Source organism: Gobius niger (assembly GCF_951799975.1).
Source record: "Gobius niger genome assembly, chromosome: 6".
NCBI lineage: Eukaryota > Metazoa > Chordata > Actinopteri > Gobiiformes > Gobiidae > Gobius > Gobius niger.
Window position 1 is genome coordinate 14,266,375 of NC_136857.1, and position 21,001 is coordinate 14,287,375.

The 21,001-nt window shown below is 41.3% G+C and overlaps 3 protein-coding genes across 5 annotated transcripts in view; 1 reads left to right on the forward strand and 2 right to left on the reverse strand.

The window, feature by feature from the left end:
* Nucleotides 1-170: 170 nt before the first annotated feature.
* LOC306964196 (structural maintenance of chromosomes protein 1A) lies at nucleotides 171-9,380 on the reverse strand. The gene is made up of 26 exons (XM_079558146.1): nucleotides 9,016-9,380; nucleotides 7,473-7,661; nucleotides 7,266-7,378; nucleotides 6,921-7,124; nucleotides 6,578-6,816; nucleotides 6,251-6,509; nucleotides 6,029-6,169; nucleotides 5,844-5,926; nucleotides 5,660-5,759; nucleotides 4,850-4,957; nucleotides 4,587-4,772; nucleotides 4,271-4,450; nucleotides 4,050-4,196; nucleotides 3,837-3,974; nucleotides 3,646-3,762; nucleotides 3,458-3,564; nucleotides 3,247-3,388; nucleotides 3,022-3,167; nucleotides 2,788-2,941; nucleotides 2,600-2,707; nucleotides 2,363-2,519; nucleotides 1,436-1,590; nucleotides 1,198-1,349; nucleotides 1,053-1,122; nucleotides 860-970; nucleotides 171-780 (listed from the first exon to the last, which is right to left on the reverse strand). Exons 1-26 carry the CDS (start codon nucleotides 9,122-9,124, stop codon nucleotides 700-702), a joined length of 3,696 nt encoding a protein of 1,231 aa, XP_079414272.1. The 5' UTR covers nucleotides 9,125-9,380; the 3' UTR covers nucleotides 171-699.
* A 244-nt stretch (nucleotides 9,381-9,624) lies between these two features.
* On the forward strand, nucleotides 9,625-14,044 carry ribc1 (RIB43A domain with coiled-coils 1). The gene is made up of 9 exons (XM_079558884.1): nucleotides 9,625-9,684; nucleotides 9,874-10,085; nucleotides 11,273-11,490; nucleotides 11,668-11,782; nucleotides 12,033-12,151; nucleotides 12,698-12,934; nucleotides 13,202-13,368; nucleotides 13,466-13,572; nucleotides 13,663-14,044. Exons 2-8 carry the CDS (start codon nucleotides 9,887-9,889, stop codon nucleotides 13,545-13,547), a joined length of 1,137 nt encoding a protein of 378 aa, XP_079415010.1. The 5' UTR covers nucleotides 9,625-9,684; nucleotides 9,874-9,886; the 3' UTR covers nucleotides 13,548-13,572; nucleotides 13,663-14,044.
* A 151-nt stretch (nucleotides 14,045-14,195) lies between these two features.
* Nucleotides 14,196-21,001, reverse strand: part of l1cama (L1 cell adhesion molecule, paralog a) — a 57,988-nt gene continuing 51,182 nt past the window's right edge. Inside the window, exons 25-29 of one of the 3 annotated variants that reach the window (XM_079558878.1) lie at nucleotides 20,785-20,934; nucleotides 20,326-20,457; nucleotides 17,222-17,294; nucleotides 16,770-16,781; nucleotides 14,196-16,202 (exon numbers count right to left, since the gene is read on the reverse strand). In XM_079558878.1, the coding sequence (XP_079415004.1) occupies nucleotides 15,986-16,202; nucleotides 16,770-16,781; nucleotides 17,222-17,294; nucleotides 20,326-20,457; nucleotides 20,785-20,934 (584 nt within the window). In that variant the 3' untranslated portion in view covers nucleotides 14,196-15,985. Of the gene's footprint in view, nucleotides 16,203-16,231; nucleotides 16,610-16,769; nucleotides 16,782-17,221; nucleotides 17,295-20,325; nucleotides 20,458-20,784; nucleotides 20,935-21,001 lie in introns of those variants that run through there. The other 2 variants (XM_079558879.1, XM_079558880.1) reach the window with 2 other exon arrangements.

Sequence of the window (21,001 nt, forward strand, 5' to 3'; positions counted from 1 at the left end):
GTTGGCTGAGCTAAAAAACTATTGCTACCAATATTCATGGAGGTAGGAGCCAGAGACTCGTCGAGGCCTCTGTGTTCGTCATGTGAAAAGTGAGATGGCTATAAATAGTGTTGCAGGGCACAGTCTCCCCTTTAGGGACAGAATGCGGCACTACTTTACACACAAGACACTCATTGAACCTTTTATTTATTGAAGTAATCAACAAAAACAGGTCACAATAATTGTATCGATTCATACACTAACCAAATGTTTCTAAAGAGCAGATATAAAAGAAATAAAAACGTTAAATACCTTTGTGGTTTCATGATGCCTGCTTTAGAGGTTACCGTCTTTTCACATGGGAATGTTCATAACTAATATTTTCCTGATTACTCTTAAAAAGTAGCACATAAAACAGATTAAATCGCAATATTGACAAAAGCCATAAACTGTATTATTTCATCATGGATTCCTCATACAAATGTTCGAGACCATTAAAAGCTTGGTTTATTGTTTCACACATGATTTGACCAAGGCCAATTCAAAAGGAGTTGATTGGTATATTATACATGGAAAAATCCCATCCCTAAAACTAAAAACTATTTGAGCATATAAAAAAAGTAACATACAACAAAACAGATCTACGGATACATGATGTGCCACTACAGAATAGGTAAGAAATAAGGTAAAGTAGAGATGCCAGTGCTGTGGGTGTTTGTCCTATTCGTTGGGATTAGGGTTGGCGTCTGGATACTGAGAGAGGTCGAAGGTCAACACTTTACTGATGACACAATCTCCTTGCTGCAGATACAAGAAAACACACAACTTGTAAAACTAAAGTAGCAGACAACATCGTCTTTAAGATTGTGAGGACACAAACCTCGGGGTAAACTCCGATCAGCGAATCAGCCTTGGTGTAAAATTCTTCCTTCAGTGAAATGACAATTGCTTGGAAGTTTTGCACCGACTGGTCTTTGATATAATTAGCCACCTGCACAAGAAGAAAGAAGAGTAAACCATCTTAGCACAATTTATTACGCATTATAACAGAAACTCGAACATTTAAATCTTACCTTTCCAATATTTGTGTTGTCCAGCGCAGCATCAATCTCATCCAGCACGAAGAACGGTGCAGGTTTGTAGCTGTCGACACAGTTTTAATTGATCAAATACTGACTACAGATTATCCAGCTTCAGTGGTTTTTCATTGTAATTTACCTGTGAATGGCGAACAGCAGGGCCAGAGCGGCTACAGTCTTCTCTCCTCCAGACAAGTTATCCATAGGTCTGAATCTTTTTCCTGGAGCAACGCAATTGTAGTTGATGCCATCCAAGTAGGGTTCCTCTGGGTTCTCTGGGCCAAGGAAAGCCTGTAAACAACAGACGATGTTCGAATTTAGTTACTGTCAATAAATACTCTTTATCTGCAAACACTGTACTCCTCCTAAGGGCATACCTGGGCACTGCTGTTACGTGAGAGGGACTTGTAGATTTCGTCAATGTTGGTGGCAACGGACTCGAAGCAGGTGTTGAAACGATCATACCGCTCTTTCTTGATCTGCTCAAAAGCTTGTTTCGCCTTCTTGGCCCTTTTACGTGCTGCCTCAAATTCTACAAAAGCAAACACAAAAGTATTAAATACCGCACACAAAATCTATGTACTGGGATGCACAATATATCAATATCATTAGAGCAACATTAGGCACCGCAATATTCACAACTAAAATATACACAACCTAAAAACAAAAACGCATTGGTGACTTTTTTGGCTGATGGTGCAACTTATACTTGGGTGTGACTTATATATCAAAATATATGATTTCACGTTTGTTATTTTCACACTGACAGCCGCTAGAGGGCGATCTAGGCTTGTGTACCAGTATCTGCTTCTCTTGTACAATGACAAACAAAGCACTTACTTACTTACTCTACCACTGAAATTGTAAAAAATGTCAAATTTGGAGTAAGCGAGAAACTTGTGAGGGACTGGGGAAAAGCGTAGGTTACTCTTAATGCAATGAAGAAAACAAAAAAAGCTAATCGCAGGCTAAAAGCTAGATTGCCACAGCGAGAGGAACGAGTTGCAAATGGAAGCTTGAACAACGTGTTGCCGGGAGAGGCTGGTCAACGGTGCACCAGGGCGGCTGCAGTGACTTGTATATGTTTTTTTTCTTCTTCATTACGCATTTTTTGGCTGGTGCGACTTATACTCTGGAGAGACTTATGGTCCAGAAAAGACGGTACATTTAATGGGATATATGTAATCAATAATGTGTTAAAATGAACAAAATAAAGTCACTACAATATTCCAAACACTGTCGCAATTTTTTTCTCATATGGTGCAGCCCAAGTTTACTCAGTGTTCCTCGTTTTCTTTACTCACCGTCACTGGTTTCCTGAAACTTGTCTCTGACGCTCTCCAGTTTCTCCATGGCTTTCATGTTGGGAGCACTGATCCTCTGAAGGATGCTCTGCTGCTCATTGAGTCGCTGCTGAAGCGTGTTCGTCTCCCCTTTGATTTCTTCTTCTGAAAGAGCGTCCTGTAACAAGCAAATAACAGCGAATGATTAATCAAGTTAACATATTTCTTTTTTACCAGATAGGAATAACAGCAGTGTACCTTAAGGTCTTCAGAGAGGTGGCTGTAGTCGATCTCAATCAGAGCCTCTTTTGCTGAAACGTTGCTTGAAGTCCTCTGACTGCTGGACTCTTCATTCTGAGAACCTCCCTAAAAGAGCAAATAAAAAGCACAGTGCTACAAACGGTAATGTAACTGGACTGTTTTTAATGACAGGTTTAACACTGCACCTCTCCCTGACTGATATCGTCCATTGTTCCAGATCGTAGAGGCAGCCTGATGTCCTGCATTTTACAGGCTTGTAACAGGTTGTGACGGTCGCTGCGCTTCTGCTCCAGTTTGGTTTCTATAGCCGTTACCTCTTTTTGAAGTTGTGTTAACTCTCTGGAACAAACAAACATACACATTTAAAATAAAAGATTGACATATAGGCTTTTTTTTTATCATTATGTGTTGGTACTGACTTGTTGGCACCACCCAGTTTTTTGCGAATTTCTTCCATGTCATGATTTTTATCATTCACTTCAGATTTCTTTGTGAGGTGCTGGTTTTTTAAGTCTTGCAGCTGAGCCATAGTTTCATCGATAATTTTCATGTGTCTGTGCTCCTCCTACAAAGCACAGTGAACAGGTTTGAGTCAAAGCCATTGGGACTGGATTAGCTTTTCATTGTTCCTTTTTATCAATTACCTTCTTCAGTCTTTCAATCTCGTTCTCGTCCTTTTTGACAGTCTGCTCCCACATCATGACCTTCTCCTGGTCCTCCTTCAGCTGGTTCTTCTCGTAGTCCACCTGGATCCCCAGACGGGTTTTCTGAGTCTCAAACTCAAGGCTGAGACAGATATGTCCAAATAAGACCACAGGAAAAAGAATGATAAACAATATTAGAACTACCACTTACCGCTTCTTTGCAATCTCGTTTTGCCTCTTCACTTTTTCCTCTTCGAACTCCCTGATGTTCCTCACTCCAATCTCCTTACAGAACTCCACAAACACCTCATCTTCCACCTATGGAACAAATATGCGGATGGTCAAATAATGCATTTTCTTTTCTCTAACCCAACAGGACAGGGTTTCCAGTAATCTTACAAGATTCATGCGGTCCCTGAGGTCAGTGATCTCTTTTTCACGAGATTGGATGATCCTCTTGATGTCATTGATGCGAGGACCAAAGTTCGCCAGCTCACTTTCAAGCTTAGATTTTTCCTGTAATGCACAAGTTTGCTTAATTCAGCTCCACACTGACACAGAACAGTATAAATGGACTATTGTTACTTTACCTGCATGTTGAGTGACAGGTGGCGGGTTTTGGTCTGCTCCAGGTCGCTCTGTGAGTACTTCAGTCTCATTTGTAAACCATGGGCTTGGGACTGAACCTGACGCAGCTCGGCTTCTTTCCTCTTGGCTTTCATTTGCTCCTACAAAGAAGATCATAGCAATATTGTACACCTTTGTTTTTGAGTGAAGGTTCACAACAAAACCTCCAAATGCACCTTAAGCTCATCAGTCAGTTTCTCTTTCTTCTCTTTGAGCTTGTCCACTGCCTTCTCGTCCCAACGTCGTGCCTTTGCCTTCAGATCGCTGGCTCCTCCAGAGATGACACCAGACTTTTGGAAGAGAGTACCATCCAGAGCTACAGTCTGAAAAATAAACACTTGATGAACATGACGTGACACTTGGTTGAAAGGTTATTCTTTGAAACCATGCCTGATACCTTATGTCTGTAGGGTCCTCCAAAAGCGATTCTTCGAGCATCTTCCACATTGTCGCAGACCAGAGCGTTGCCACAGGCGTACTGCAGGGCCTTTTTAATGTGAGGCGGCTCGTAGCGAATTACATCAATCACCAACTTAGCTCCACGGAGTTCTCTCAGTTTCTCGTCAGTTGGCTTAACCTTTAATAATAACAAATATGTTTACCGTTCAAATATCCCGTTGGAAGCAAATGCACTCAGTTCAAGTCATCGACTTATGAACAATTGTGTCTGAAAATGTAACAAACAAAAAATATCTACCTCCTAAAGGACTTACCTCAAGGTAGTCAAGAGGGAGGAAGGTCTCGGGCTCTCCTCTCTGCTCCTTAATGTATTGAATGCAGTCTCTGCCTGTCTTCTCAGAGTCGACAATGATGGCGTCCATGTTTTTACCTAACACTTTGGTCACAGCGATCTGATACTTCTTCTGAGTTGGTTGACACAAGTCGATCAGACGTCCGTACTAGTAAAGAAAAAATGTTAGCCTACACGAATATATCAAAACAGCACTATTAGATAATTACATCTTTGTATATTTACCACAGAGCCAGGGTAGAGTCTTTTGATGCTTTCCATGATCTCAGCCTTACGCTGCTGCCTACTGTTCTCCTGCCTATCAATCCTGGCATCTCCCAGCTGCTCCATAACCTACAGTAAAATATGATCGAGTCACATACAAATGTTGGGCCTTGGACAAATGCAGACGTGACATTACTATCCCCTTTAATGTTTGTACTCAGGCGTCATGAGTTCTAACCTGGCTAACACCATGCTGCTGTGTGCGCTCGAATCATTTCGAACTGCACAGCAGCATGGGGACCATGGCCGAAATTTTCGCATGGATTTGGCAACCAATCACAGAACGAGGAGGGACGGCAAGACGATGACACGCTATTCCATATACGGAAGCTTGTAGTTTATTTACGAATAAAAAAGAAAAACTTTATTTACGGATCCAACATGACAGCTGCAGACGTGATGGTATTTTTCAATCAAGCTTTAGGCCGTGTTCTAAATAGTTTAGATCAAAAGTTTACAGCATACAATGATACGATTGGCTGTGGCTATGTGCAGACGCATGATAGACATTCGTAGCGCCCAATAAACGGCTATGGACGATCGTAAACCACACCTCTCCTAGGAGAAAATGAATTGGTGGTCGCCAGACTAAATATCACTTGTGATTTTAGTCTGGCGTTAGCCAGGCTACATGAGTTCAGCAATTAGCTGTAAAAAGGATCCAATGGGTCACACTGGACAATGCCATTGTTTTCCTCCTCTTATCAGCTGTTAAATACTAGTTTATGACAACTGTATGAGTGGTCTTGTGCTCTTGTTCATATTGATTACCTGGTTAAGCTCCATGTTGATCTCATCGATCCTCCTCTTGGCCATCTCAACCTCTTCAGTCAGCTCCTCCTCCATACGCTTCTGCTCATCAAGAGACTGCCTGAAAAGTGTTGATAAAAGTGGTTGTCAATTTAACCCTTATCAATTTAAAACAAACAAAAACAGGTAGAGGAAGAAATAATACCTGCTGGTGGTAATATAGTCCTCCAGTTTTTCAATACGTTTTTGGTTTTCTTCAATTTCACGGATCTTCTGTTTGATTTTAGCCTTAATTAAAACAAATACAGTAAATTAATATGCAGGAACCTAATTGTCATGGTTACCAGTGCACTAATGTATTTTCCATCTTCTATGTTCAGGTTTTTCTACCTCTGTCTCCACTTTCTTCCTTTCTTCCAAATCAAGACGGTCTTGGTCAGCCTTTTGATCACGGTTAAACTTTTCCAGTTCCTGAGCCAAAGTGGCTGCACGTTTACTGGCCTCCTCCTTTAGACGATGGTACTGCTTAACCTACAATGCAAAATGTCAAGAAGTGTAAAGGACAATTTGGTACAGTAATCCAATCTTAAATCCTGATTAGTAAAATCATACCTGGTTTTCCTCCAGCGTCAAATCTTGACCCTGACTCTGAGCTTCCTCTTCCATGCGTTCCTCAAAATCTTGCTTTGCCAATTCGACAGCTTTCATCTCCTTGTCTAGCTCGTCCATATCTCCTTTACGCTTTTTGTACATCTTCTGGGCATTTTGTAGCGATTTACGGGCTGCTTCAAGCTTCTTGATTTTGTGTGACGTGTTTTCTTTGGCCTTGATGTACTGTGGCCGCTTTTGGTTCAATTCAGAGTCCTTCTCCCTGTGTACAGAATTGTATCACATGAGAAGAAAATACATCAACAACCACGTGAAGTGAACAAAACCTACTTGATTTCTTTCTCAATGGTCTGCTGCTCTCTCATCAGCCTGCCCAGCTCCTTCTTCTTCTCCTTCAGCTCCTCCTCAACATGGTCCATTCTTTTGCGGTCCTTATCGATCTCCTTGTTACGCTGACCCAGTTCCTTGTTGAGTTTCTCAATTTCTGTCTCATTGTGATACAATTTGAAAAGCTGCAGCTGAACACTGGCCCTGGCTACTTCATCTTTCAGACGCTGGTAACGTTCAGCCTAATGGAGCAAAACAATATGGAAGTTTTGAAATGTGGTTCAGAGAAACTCACAAAGGGAAACAAGTATTCAATATTTCAATATTTAATTAATTGATGACACACCTCCTCCTTTTCTTGCTTGGCCTCCTTACGCTCGGCCGCAATATTTTTCTTCCTATGGTAATTAAACTGGGTGTCCTCCTCTGCTTTCACCATTTCCTTCTTTCGTCGATCATACTCTTGTGCCAGTTCTCCTGAACGAGAGATCTCCTCAAACAAAGCTGTTCGTTCTTTAGGATTCTTCATCGCAATGGATTCAACGGCTCCCTGATAATGAAGAGGAGAGAATTGATATTGGACGTAAAGTAGTTTTTATTTGAAAAGGTCAAGGTTTATTTGGCAAAGGTCAAGTGTGGTCGACTTCAACAATAATCAAACCGATGTTTTGAAGATGGAGAAAAATCATACCTGGAAGACAAGGAAGTTCCTAGCCTTGATTAAGATACCAAGTTTCTCAAGCTCTTCACTGTATTCAGGCAGACCAACCACTTTGCTGTTAATTCGGTATTCAGAGGAAGCTCCTGCAAACAACACAGGACAAAGGCATAACTCATCATGGATACTTATCATGAAGAGCTTGAAAACTATTCATCATTAGTTACAATGCTTGCGTACCAATGATGACTCGTGTGAAGGATCGCTCTTCGCCATCATCCTCCTGATACACCATGCTGACAAAGGCTCTGTTGGCTGCTGGTTTTCCTACAGGTGCTCCATGGATAAGATCTTTTAAAGTTTTTACTCGTAAGTTGCTGGTCTTCTCAGCCAATACAAAGCTGATGGCATCCATAAGGTTGGATTTTCCTGAACAAAGCAAACATACAGTCGCATAATAAGATTAAGAAAAGTTTGTATCCAATACTTTTGCTGTGGTATGACCTAGTGTACACGATTGAAAAAACAATAGTATTAAAAAGAATTCATTCAAATCCCTAAAGGATATATATCAAAAAATCAGTAAAAAAAAAAGAAATAGAAAACACGTTGCCATTGTGGAAGGTATTAGTGTATCAACACACACAGTTGATACAGCGTGGTATAATTGTGTGTGTTGATAGGACTATATCGATACCCTCCGCAAGGGCAACGCATGTCCTTTTTGACTGATATGCACATTTACAGCCACATAACCCCATGGATAATTGTTTACTTTTGTACAGTATTAAGTATGGCTGTTTAGTATTTTAGTATGAAATTGGCAACTGTGTCTTACAAAATTGCCATGACCATTGCCACTGTCCTCCCATAACTATGCATATGACAGTCAGATATGTCACTGACGGAAGGTTGTGGATGCAAAACAACTTTCTCCAACTAAACTCAGACAAAACTCAACTGAAATGATTGTTTTTGGCCCACAGACCGAAAGATAAAATGTGTTCAGTCACATGCTGTAGTCTTTCTCTCTAATTCCGAAAGAAGAGGTTGAAAACTAGGAGTAATGATGGACTCTGATGTGAAATTGTAAACAATAACAACAGCAGCTTTTTACCATCTTAAAAGCATTGCTAAGATCAGAGGTATAGTGTCTAGCCCAGACTTAGACAAATGCGACATATACATGCATTTGTCGGTCTGGTGACTGGCGTCTCCAAACTGCAGTACATCCAGAGCACTGCAGCTGAGCCCTGACAAGAACCAGGAAATACAAGCATGATAGTCCAGTGCTCTGGTCTCTGCACTGGATTAGTGTCGTTCAGAAAATAGAATTTGAAACAGCCCTGCTTGTGTACAAGTCTCTTCATGGTTTATCTGACATATTCGAGCCATTTGAACCATCTCGGCCCTGAGAACTTCAGGGGTCTGTTGGTGGTTCTCAATAATCTCACAATAAACACGGTGAGGCTGCGTTTCAGTCGTATGCAGTTAAAATCTGGAACAGTCTTCATGAGGATGTGAGACAGGTCTCCACTTTGACATGTTCAAATCTACAAAAGCTGTTCAAAGCTGAAAACCGTATCTACAGTCTTTGCTATTTTAATATAATTAATTAATCAATCTCCATATTAATGTTTTATGGACAACTGTGGTAGCGGCGAAGCCCTTTGAATTAACTTGTGTATGACGAATGCTCTACAAATAAACTTGTCTTGCCTATTAGCAGTAGCCTTTAGCAATAGCTACAGCTAACTGAAAACGTAAATGTAAGACAACATACCAGATCCATTGGGTCCGATGATCGCTGTGAACTTGTGGAAGGGTCCGATGATCTGCCTACCCTTGTATGATTTGAAGTTCTCAATCTCAATCAGCTTTAGGTAACCCATATTTTCTTTATCGTTGTAGCGGTTCTAAAAGGTGTGTACCAATTTCATCTGTTTTGCTAGCTAATGCTAACTAACGATGCATGCCAAACCACTTCAACTTAGGGATACATGCACGCTGATAGTAACCAATCTATTTGAAGTCAATTACGCTGCGTAATGCATAAAGCATCATGCAAACTGCATCTTAATTATGAGGTTTATTATGAATGGTAAAACAGCGGCAGTCCTTAGCAACAACAATGCGCCATTTTACAGTCTAACCGGAAGTGAGATGTGCGCGCGATACACCAAATTTTGTACTCTATCGCGAGACTATCCGTGCGCACGCTCTTGGTTTTGTGTTACTAAACTAAACTGTTTTTGTCTGTTAACAATATTACATTTTCCATCATGTGGTACAGGCATCTGTCGGTGGCATGGTCGCTGGTTTAAAAGGGGAATATCTGTTGCCAAAAAAGAAGGAAAAAATCCGTTGCCATAGCAACTAATAACACGTACACAGAGAAGCAGCTGTTCCTACATTTGAGTGACTTTGGCTAAAGTTGGCGTCCAACCCAAAGGTAAGCTTAAAATGACCTTCATTGTTCTATAATGGTCTACTAGCTTGGGAATACCCATTCTGCTGTGTGCGCTTGAATCACTTGTGATAAGGGCATTGTCTGGCGATAGCCTGATAACAAAAACTGACAAACAAATAAAATAAATAAATAAGTAATTATGTCTTGTCTTGAATGTATTATTTTTTTCAGGTGAATAAAAGCCATGTACAAAGTGGATTTGCCTGTTGACCAGTCCGCACCAAATGCTGTGGAGAGGCGCCGAGCAGCAGAATCTGCACGGAAGGAGCGGATCTTTAACACCCGACTCCGAGTGATGGGTCTGGACCTCCAAGCTCTGGAGCAACAAGTACAAGACAGAAAACATCAGCAACATTTGGAGAGACAGCGGGACAGAGTTTATGGTAAGTTAGAAACTGGGAGATTCGGGGCATTAATTATTTATTATTCATTCAGTGTTTTTTTTAGAGAGAGAGCATGTATGATTTAATTTTATTTTTGTGCATTACCATTACTCATGTCTGTCCCAAGATGTTGGGTCAACACGTTCAACAATAACAATTGTAATTAATTCACAATTACAAAAAACATTTCACATGATGTTAAAAGTTTATTTTTATGTTTGCATTTTTATTTTACTTCTCAAGCCACTAATCTAATCAGAAAGCAAGAATGAGCCCCACAGTTTGGGTTGGCCGATCCTAAGGTTAAAACCATTGTAAACCTTAAGGATTCTCAGATCTATATACTCTCTACCAAGAACGTATCCCCAATCGAGTCCAGATTATTTCAAGTGTGGACCTCCATATAGTGTAAGGGCATTTATTTTTAAAGGAACAGGCCACCATTTTTACATACTGAGATATGAGCTTAGACGAGTTGATGCGTAGCTGTCTGGTCTTTGTGCGTGTGCTCGGTCACGCATGTTGTTAGCATTTGGCCTCTCCCAGCATATTCCTATAGCTCCACATGGGGGTGATGTTGGAAGCTACCACGATCTTCCATGGGCCAGACAAGTATGTATCAACTTGTCTAAGCTCAGGTAAGAACATATCACAGAATGGAAGAACTGTGTGCCCTCAGTCACGCAAAAAGACCAAAGATGTTGTCAGCATAAGCCTCTCCCAGTATATTCCTATAGCTCCAAATGGGGTGAAGTAAGTTAGAAGCGACCAAGCGACAAAGACAGGTACGTATCAACTCGTCAAAGCTCAGGTAAGAACATATCTCAGAATGGAAAAACGGTGGCCTGTTCCTTTAAGCACTAGTATAAGCTTCCCCCCAGATTTCTCAATTAAATTTTAAATACAACTATTTCTCAAGGTGAGTGTCCACTACTGCAAACAACAGAATATGTATGACTTATGATGCACTTGACATTTTACATACAGTACATTACCTTTAAATAAACATCACTCACTGTAATACGTTCATGTTAGACTTGACAGACCTTACCATTTAGAAATTCTTGAGCAACAGTGATCAGTCAACTTGTTTTAAAAGGAAGCAAATCAATCAATAAATAAATTGCAATGTGCACTGAACCCATATCTTCTCATTTGACATTATTCACATTTTTATGGGTCTACAGATTCTCTCAGACTGAACAATGATGACGCCCTTGTGCAGCAGGACACCAGTGAGAAACAGCGGCGCACAGATTTGCACTCAGATTTATCCAAGTTCTGGTCCACTTACCAAAGAGTGGAGGACTCCCGTGATGCTGATCTCAAAACTGGCCTGAAGGGGGCATTGACGCTCTCAATTCCAGAGAGTGAGCTTGGGCCTGCCAGTATGCAAATCTTTGAGGTAGGCTTTATGGGCCTGACAGATGCTTGCCAGCCATCAAAGGACCAGTAAAATTCTGAATTGTGGAATGACTTAAATGTTATCTCTAAAGGCTTGCTTCAGTATTAACTAAAGCTTATCAACTCTTTTTTTTGTAAAATACACACATGAGTTTATTGTCATTGTTTGTGTGCACAGGGGGAGGACCAAGGAGCAGAAGACAGTAGGAAAGAACAAATGGAAATTACAGCCAGAAATTTAGGCTCACAAAAGGAAGACAATGACAGGAGACGAATGGCAGAGAAGCACAGAGGTGAGGAGACAAGCGCATTGTGACTATGAGCTAACATGTTGTACAATACACACACACACACACATGCTTCAGGCTTTGGTGCACAAACAATCACACACTCCTACGCACAGCCCTTAGTGGCAGGTGGCATTGATGAATGCTCATCCCTAAGTGTTGCTATGTGTGAGCGTGTCACCCTGAGCGTGTGCAGTTATTGTGCTGGTGTGAACAGTAGACAGTGGGTAATTCTCAGCTTATGTGTGTGTTACAGCCACGCTCAGTGGTCAGGAGCTGATGTATGAGGACTACAGAGGGGTGGAGATGCGTGCTGTAGAGGAGGAGTGTAGAAGAGCATCCCGCATGGCCCTGGATAACTACAACCAAGCTCTGGTACACTTCACACATATTGACACAAGCTGAATACTCGCGATGTACCGAGTGCACCATGAGGTCTTAAGGAGGGATTTTGAAATGGGAAATTTGCCATTAGAATTGAAAAATGTTAAGTGATGCAGGCAAGCACACACTTGTGGGACACACTGAATTTAATATTTGTTTATACATGGGTTAACTAAATTGATGTATGCGTGGTCAAGTGCGACTTTAAAATCTTCCATTTCTCTCTTGTGTTAATGACCATAATGCACTCTGACAAAGCTTCCATAGCAATGTATCATTATAAATCCTTCAGGCTGTATTGCTTTATGACAGTTGTGTTGTTTCTCTATTAACGACAGAACATGGTTGATGAACAGGCAAATAGGACTAACTGAGTGCATCCCCCAGAGGACAGTCAACATATGTCTGGCTTCTGTTCTGACTGAATAAAACCACTTATTATGGCGCTGTGTTTTATTCTTTGTTTTCATTGAGAGAGTCCGCCACAGAGTCTGGATCTGTGATGCGGTTTCATAACACTGTTTGTTGCTCCCACAGGCCACAGAGCAGGCTGAAAGAAAGAGGGAAGAACAGAGACGAGAGGAGAGGGAGAATGTAGCAGAGATGTGGCACACAGTGACGTCTGACATGATGACAGAGTGCGCAGAGGCAGCAGAGAGATGCCAGGGAGGAGGCAGGCCTCCCCGGGTCCTGACTGACAGGTGGAAGGGGATGAGCCCGGCGCAGCTCAACGCCATCCGCAAGGAGAGAGAAGCACAGTGTGTGGAGAAACAGGTGAGGGCCTGGGAATAATGCACGTCACATACTGCAGCAGTGTGCAATAGCACTATCAGTCAGGCCTCCACTCTATGGTGTCTCACTATAAAAAAAATCAACCAAGCTTCAAACTTTCAACCCATAAAAGTGTTATTTAATTACTCTAAATGAAGAAATTCCTTTTTTGTATTAATTGTAAATCTTATCCAAAACAGTCTCAACATTTTGTTTTGTTGCTCGCTGTTATAAGACCCTTGTCTCACACTTGTTTTTTCTTCTTTTTAGAAACAACAAGACAAAGAAAGGAGTGTGAAAGCATCTTTCGGCCTTCAGCTACTGCGGTCTTCTCGGGCAGGCGAGGAAGAGGTACAGAGTGTGGAAGAGCTGAGGAGACAGAGGAGGGCGGAGATGGACCAGTACAACAGGCTGCTGGCTAAAGAGCAGCAGGAACAGTAAGGATCACTCACTAATGAAGGTCTTATTGTCTATGGGTCAGGAACTCTGCTCTGTCAGTTCATCTCAAAACGTTTGTGTTTGTTCTGTTTCTAGCCAGGATTATCTGGACAAAATCGTATACACCAACAAACCAACAAAGGACTACTTTCGTCAGTTTAACACATGCACTCGCTGACCTCATCTGATACAAGGGATGCACTGTACTGGTTTGGCCTGGTGAATAAAACACTTATATCCAAATGCAAATTATAAATGGATTGCCCTAGTATGTCATGTTTCTTCCTACATAGCTTCCTACCCTTGCAAGATAATTATAAACAAAAGAGAAAGAGACTCTTGTTGAGATTGTTCCATCTTCTTTATTTTCAGCCATATTTCCAGATACAGTGGTAGAGTCATAATGCAGTTACAGTCACATTAACCCACAAATGCCCAGCCAGATTCTGCCTGTCACCAGTAGATACCATCATTGGACTTGTAGTGCTCTCCATACAGCACAAACAAGCACGTGTCCACTCCACGGTGACATTTCTGCAGCTCTCCACTTGAACCCTCGCCCACAAGCAATTTCCCATCCCACTCAGACATCATTGTTTCAAACTGTCTGCTTTTGAGTCATGAAGAAGCTCTCCAAAGAAACCCCGCTCATATTTTAGGTTTTCACTATAAAAAGGGGGAAAAAACACACAGGTTTCAAAAGCAAAGCCCCCGCGTTCCCTCTCAAAACATGAAAGCAAAAGGGTGAGTGGCAGGCGAGTGAGTATCTGTGTGTAAACTCATTCAAAGCTAACATTTGCCACTGACAAACACAGATGTTTAGCAGCAGACAGTCAATAGTATTGGCGCATTTTGCATTCATTGCTCCCGTATGAAAATAGACTTTAAAAAGCTTAAATGTCCTGAGTGTGTTTGTGTAACTTCACCAGGGAGCATATGCTGTATAGCCGAGCAACCTTTTGGACATCACGAAGATCTCACCGACAGATGTATTGTTTTTGACTATCTTTCTGTGTTGGGAGATGGCGAGGTTGCCAGCGATATACTCCCTGTGGTATGCACAAACTGCTAGCTGCATCCCTGCATCTCACAACTGCATCAGACAAAATCTCCACAGATATTCACTGCACTGCAATGCATTGCTAGATGTTTTTTACGGGCATGTACAAATAGTTGTTTTTCTTGTAATGTAACTACGACTATCACTAAATGACATTGAATGACTATTTTTTCTGGATTTCACTTTCGCAAACATTTACATAATGTTTTTTTTTTTTTTCTTGTTTTAACCGTGAACTAGTTTTGCTAAAAGAGCCAAATCTCTGCAATGATTTGTCAAAAAGAAATGTTCATAGCATCAGTACAAATAAGCAAAATGACAACTTGCAACATTTCAAATAAAGTCGCTTTTGTACATTTTTTTTTTCTTCTTATATATCAAATTCATCAAAACAATTTGTGGGTGTATTTACATTCAGTGGGAAAACCAAACTGGACTTTCTGTACCTCCTTTTCTCATATGTGTAAATACAGTGTCTGCCCGTCCCTAATAAGAATACATTCAAACTTCAGCTCACATAAAGCCTGTCTGGAGCATGACGCGTCGATTGAGGATTCGAAGTACACCGAAGAGCGGCTGCCACTCTCTACAAAAGCATGAGTACTGCTCCTCAAAGAAAGGTTTTTTTTCCAAATGGACAGATATGGAAAGGTTGTGTGTTAAAGACAACAGTGATTTAATACAATGCAGACAGAGACGTACAAGAAGCTACACACAGATCTCCACACAGTTAACAAACATGATCACTGTTTCCAATAGTGCCATTACACTTCTGATGGGAAGGCAAGAGAGTATAATGACATCAATCTGGTGCTCTATGCAAACCCAGCAGGCACAGGAACATATCGGGTGCATGTTTACGTATATGTAATACTGTATGGTTAAATAGATACATGGCAATGCAGTATATGTACACCAGGTGCTACTGAGCAATTTCACAGCGAATTCCCCTTATGCATCCAATATTATAAGAATCTTGGCTTTAATTTGCATGTTCCAATGGTTAAAATTGCCACAAAAAAAACAACAACACTCAAATGTATCGCAACAATACAATAGAAAGTAAATACAATCAAATGGCTCGGGAAATAGTCAATAAATAATACAAAAGTAATAAAAAAGCAAACAGTTTGTTCCCCCCAAAAAGCTTACTGCATCATCGGACCACACCTAGGCACCATCTGTCCAAACTTCTACCTCAAATTAATCTCTTTTAACCACAGAGCTGCTTGAGACACACACAGAGGACAATGAAAAGACGTGTTGGTGCGATTTTTTTTTTTAAGATATGCTGTAAACTACACAGAACGAGGAGGGTCTAAAGACTTCCTCGAGTGGCTTTAGGTCAGGCTTGTATAACATATTGTCCGCTACTTTGGACACTCCTTTGGTCAAAATAGTCCAGTCCCTCAGATGACAGGCAGGGGGGTATCTGAGTTGTCAATAAAATTGATTGTTTTTCAGTCGTCAAAATCTCTGCAGGGAAGCGTATGGGCACGTATGTGTCGGCATGTTTTGGTCTGATGGCTCCATGTGTAGGTATGGGGGGGCCAGGCTTAATCGAGGATGGTGACCGCGCTGCTGAGGCCGTTGTTTTGGAGGAGGGTGTCCGCGCCGTCGCTGGGTCGGCTCAACTGGCTCGCCAGCGATTCGTCTAGGTTGAGCTCCGTGGTGATGGCGCTGCTCCCATTGAAGTCCAAGTTGTCCTGGCTGCACAGCTTGCTCTCCTCGCATAAGGAGGGCTGGCTGGCCGTGCGTTTTTCCTCCAGGTCACTGCACAGGACGGGTGTATTAGTTTAGGCTAGTTTTGTTACAGCCACTCGCTGGTCCCTCATCGTCAAACGCTGTTAGTTAAAACGGTGGTTCTCAGAATTTTCCACAGAAACGTCAAACAAAAAGATGTACATGATGGAGGAAATAGTGACGCGGGTTTGAAGAACAGACAGTAGGCAGAGTTGAAGGAAGCAGACAAGAGGATGTTGAAGTTCTTGGAGAGTGATGAGGAAAAAATGGATTTTGCAATGCGCACATCAGCCCAAGGTGGATGTTCAGAGATTTTGAAAAGACCAGACGACAATGGTTATATGTACAGAGGAGGAGCAAGGGTGATGAGGTGAAAGAAGACATGAAGTTCAGAAGGAAAAGCAGACGTTGAAGATTAGAAGGAGGCAGAGGATTCACTGCAAGATGAGAAAGGACAGAAAACACACACAATGAACAGCATAGAAGCCTAAATATGAGAACCAGTTTGCTGGAAATGATGTATCTGTTATGGTGAGTAGGCATTAGTAAGGGCTGTTAAATAAATAGGCTTGGATAGCATGTCACATCACAGCATACCTTTCTAGAGATCTGCATAGCGGGATCAGGCAGCGGGAAGAGGAAAAACAAAAGCAACACAAAAGATTAAACCAAACTGCAGAGGGGAGTGTGGGAAGTGAGAGGATTTGCATAATCACTAGAAATCAATAGGAGCTGATAGAATAATGGGTCGCGCTTTACTTTACAGCAATAGTTTATAGCATGGTGACTGAAATAGAGTGTAAAGCATTTGCAGCTCTGCTTCCACATTATCGCTATCCATGCCCCCGAATTTACAGTCGTTAAAATAGGTTAGGGCTATAATGAATGATAATACTATGAAATGAATTAGGTGCGTGTCCTTTTTCCATGTAATTATAATCGCCACCATGTTATTACACTTGTAGGTACGTTATTTTCCAAACCTTTTGCACGAATTACAGAGCTGTAAAGTAAAGTGTAACTGGATAATGTGTTTACGGCTCACAAACCTGTACTCTCCAAAGGTCTCATCCTTCATGGGCCGAGCCTCCGAGTCCATCGGTCCGTCCTCTTTATCTTTCACTGTGAAGTAGAGGGATTATTGGCATTCATTATCGGTCTGATCGCAGCCATGTAACTCTCGGTCAGAGCCACTGTTTGAGACATCGATAATGACAGCCTGCCACACCAACAGATAACGCTAAGTGACAACGTTATCCAATCCGCAGACTGCTTCGCTCTCCATTTCTCTACTAATGTCACAATATGCGAAATACGAGATACCTCATTATCTCAATAGAGGGCAATGGAGCTCTGTAGTGCTCGCCCACCTTGAAACCTGCTGAAATTTCACATTAATTTTCCCCATAGACTTTTTAAAACAAAATAATAGGTAAGGTTATGTATGTGTGACTTTAAAATAAAGATGGATGCCAATCAGCACTATGGAAATGTTTGTCTAGATAAGGTTTATATGTCAAATTCAGGTCAACACACTGTCAAAAATGCAACGAAATGTACTTGGAAGAACCTGTCAAGTCACTTTTATAAGAAATAATAAAAATAGTATACAGTGCACACAACAGTATACACACAGTCTTCATCCAGCCGCCCTCACATATTATCTGAAACGTTTTAAAACAAAAAGTTTCATAATCACACATAATCCCCTTTAAAATGATCGCACTGTGATTAGTACAGAACTGATTAATTATAGGTCATATTCTTTAACAATATCAAATTGTTTGTGGTCCGAACTCATTCTTAACTTTCCTAATTGCACATCCAAATTGCAGTACTAAGTAACTCATGCCCCTAGAGGTCATAAGCGCCACTGCACGTGTCGTAGCATGTCGTGTTTTTTTTACAAACTTGGCTGGATATACAGCTAAAGTGGCACTAGCCCACAGTTAGCTTTGCTTGTTCGCCCGTTAGCTTCTTCTTCATGATTCCATTAGTGTGTATTGGTGGCTCCAACCCGGTGGCAGCGAAGTTGCAATTGTGGTTCTCTGGCCAGAGACACCAGGGGAGATGAAAGACCCCCCAATAATCACCATCAACACTTGCGTTACCCCCAGAGTGGGAATGAATGGCGAGGGACGAGTGGGTCATAAACCTCGTCAAACATCATAAATACTTCTCATGTCCCAGTGCGATTGCATATCTGTTTATTTTATTACAGGAAAAACTGCCACCTCACTGGATTTCAAAGTGTGAGTGTCAGAAGTAAACATATAACTCATGAATATTTAAAATAGTGGATTAGTGGGTGGACATTGAAGCAGATGTATTTTACAGTCCGCTCTGGGAATAATGGTGTTTACTGCAGCACTTTCTTGCAAAAACTTGGCTCCTGAGTTTGTGCTGCGGTATCAAGGCCAGAAAGCAGAGATGTGAATTCATCAACAAATGGCGTACTTTAGGTTTCTGTTTGTAGAGTCCTACACTGTTTCGTAAACAATGTAATTTGTCACTCAGTGTAAAGGAAAGACTGGAGAAAATGATATTCCCAAGTGTGATTTGACCTTGCATTAATGGTAGTAACAGAGGTATGTTTGGTTCTAGCAATAAATAAAGCTATTAATACATAAGGGCAAAACAAACACTCATTAACAGAGGTGGTAAATCTTTGAGTGTGAAAGTCTTTTATACCTGATTTTTTTTCTAGTTGTGGAATGAAATTTGTTTTGTATTCCTTCAGTATATTGTAAACTCATACATTTGTTGGGAAAGCACTGTAGATCTAATTATAAACCATTTATATCAATTTCATGAACTTGCAGGATAGATTTCTACACATACATAGTAAATAATAGACTCTGTCTCCTCACTCCTCCCTGTTTACCATAATAACCATGTTAGAAAGGGAAATCATGGCGGATTTACAGACTTCTCCTACCCTGCTGTGACGGAGCATGTTCCTAAAAGGGGCAAAAGGGGCGGAATCTTCACTGTAGACTCGGCCCTCGCAGGGCATGTAGTTCGGTCGTAGCCGGACCGCGCCATTAATGGCCTGTCAATCAAAGCCCGGCCCTCATTAGTATACAAGATTTAAAAGAATGTTCTTACGAAAACCAGCATGTGGTTTCTTTAATTGTATCACAGGAGCAATATCTAGCTGTAGAAAGTTCCCAAAAATTAGAAACCAGGCTTTACAGTTGCTTAAAACGTGTGTAAAGTGCAATGGTGTCTAAAGGAAAACTAGCTTGTTTTGCCGCCCATATATGGCCCATAGCAATGGCATTGGCGGGTCATGAAGCAGTGCAACCAGCAGCCATTGGTTTTCTAGCATTTTTGTTTAAGTGACCCTGAAAAGTGGCGCTGCAAGTTGTGAAATATGGTTAAGAACTGTGAAGTATGGTTAAGTGCCTGTGAAGAACTGGGATGCTACAAATATGTTGTTAGGGAGATTGGGGACGGGTTTGTACCTCAACCAACATTTTAAACTAGCGGTTTCCTCTTTCATTGTTTGAAATGAAAAAAATCAGGTATAGGGACACATGAAATACAAGAAGGAGTTACTGCGCGGACGTTGTGCTCCTGTATCATTAGGCCTCACAATATAGTACCCCTTTTTATCTGCTTATAAAATCGACATGTTACATTTCTGTGTAAATATACTTCGCATGAAAACACTTCACGTAACTTTATTTAAATAGGGAACACGTGGAAGAGCTTGGTAGCTTCTATCGTGAGCTTTTTTGGAGCTATATGACATGTGGGAGAGGCTGCGTATGTGCTCCGTTTGCGTGACAGAGCGCACGGACAAAGACCAGATGGGTGTATATTAACTTGTCTAAGGTTAGGTAAGAACATATCTCAGTATGTAAAAACGGTGGCCTATTCCTTTAAGGCTACAATAAAAACATGTTTTAGAAGAGTTGTATTGTGTTTTCAAATTTAAAGATTTATCATCATTTATCATATCAACTTAAACTTCAGCATGAGTAATGTATTATATTATTATTATTATCATTATTACTATTATTATTATTATATATTGTTTGCAAGTGACAATACTTTTACTATAGTACAGTATAGGGCTTTGTGCTACATGGACGGACCATACAAATGTAAAGACCTGAACGTTGTAATTGTGATGGAGTGCACTTACCTGAATACTTCCCTCCTTTGCTTCTCTTGATAAAGCACAGAATCAGCAGTATCAGCAGCAGCAGGGCGATGGCGCTTACAAGGCCAATAAACCAGCCCTCGGTTGGGAAATGCGTTTTCCTCTTCAAAATCGCTGTGGAAAACAAAAGACATTTTTAGAATAGAGGGAATTATGCACATACAAAACTAGAGTAAAAAATAATCAGATCAACACCATTAAACATGTCTGGCACTGCTGTAGTCAGCCAACAGAAACAACAAGACCTGAACTACAAGCAAACACAGTAATGGATCGTTTCATACGGCTAACCCAGCTCTTTTTACACAAAGTCTTTGAAAGCACTTCACAGACAACGCAGGGAACTGTAAGGCGCTTTCAGCAGCAGGGGAGCTTTGTATTTAGTGGTGAGAAGCCCAGAGGAGAGGCAGGCAGAATCAAAGTGAAGGGATAAGTGTGTACCCTTCCCCTCCGTGTCTATGTCGTCCTCCCAGAAGGTGCTGTTGTTGTAGGAGAGACGCATGCGGTAATGAGAGCCAGGAGCCAGGCCCTGGAGCTGGTAAAAAGGCAGCGATGAATCCACCTTTTCCACCTTTTTCCACTTGGAGCCATCTGCAGAGAAACAACAAGTGTTTCCTTTGGTTACATATGAAGCTCAGTGTGGTTCGTGTGGCACATC

Coding starts and splice junctions, on each gene's coding strand:
- LOC306964196 (XM_079558146.1), bottom strand. CDS start 9,124: ATGGGTTACCTAAAGCTGATTGAGATTGAGAACTTCAAATCATACAAG. Junction 5,927..6,028: donor GGAAGAAAGTGGAGACAGAG/GTAGAAAAACCT, acceptor GTTTTAATTAAG/GCTAAAATCAAACAGAAGAT. Junction 4,451..4,586: donor TCCCTCTTGACTACCTTGAG/GTAAGTCCTTTA, acceptor TTATTATTAAAG/GTTAAGCCAACTGACGAGAA.
- ribc1 (XM_079558884.1), top strand. CDS start 9,887: ATGTACAAAGTGGATTTGCCTGTTGACCAGTCCGCACCAAATGCTGTG. Junction 11,783..12,032: donor AATGGCAGAGAAGCACAGAG/GTGAGGAGACAA, acceptor TGTGTGTTACAG/CCACGCTCAGTGGTCAGGAG. Junction 12,152..12,697: donor ATAACTACAACCAAGCTCTG/GTACACTTCACA, acceptor TTGCTCCCACAG/GCCACAGAGCAGGCTGAAAG.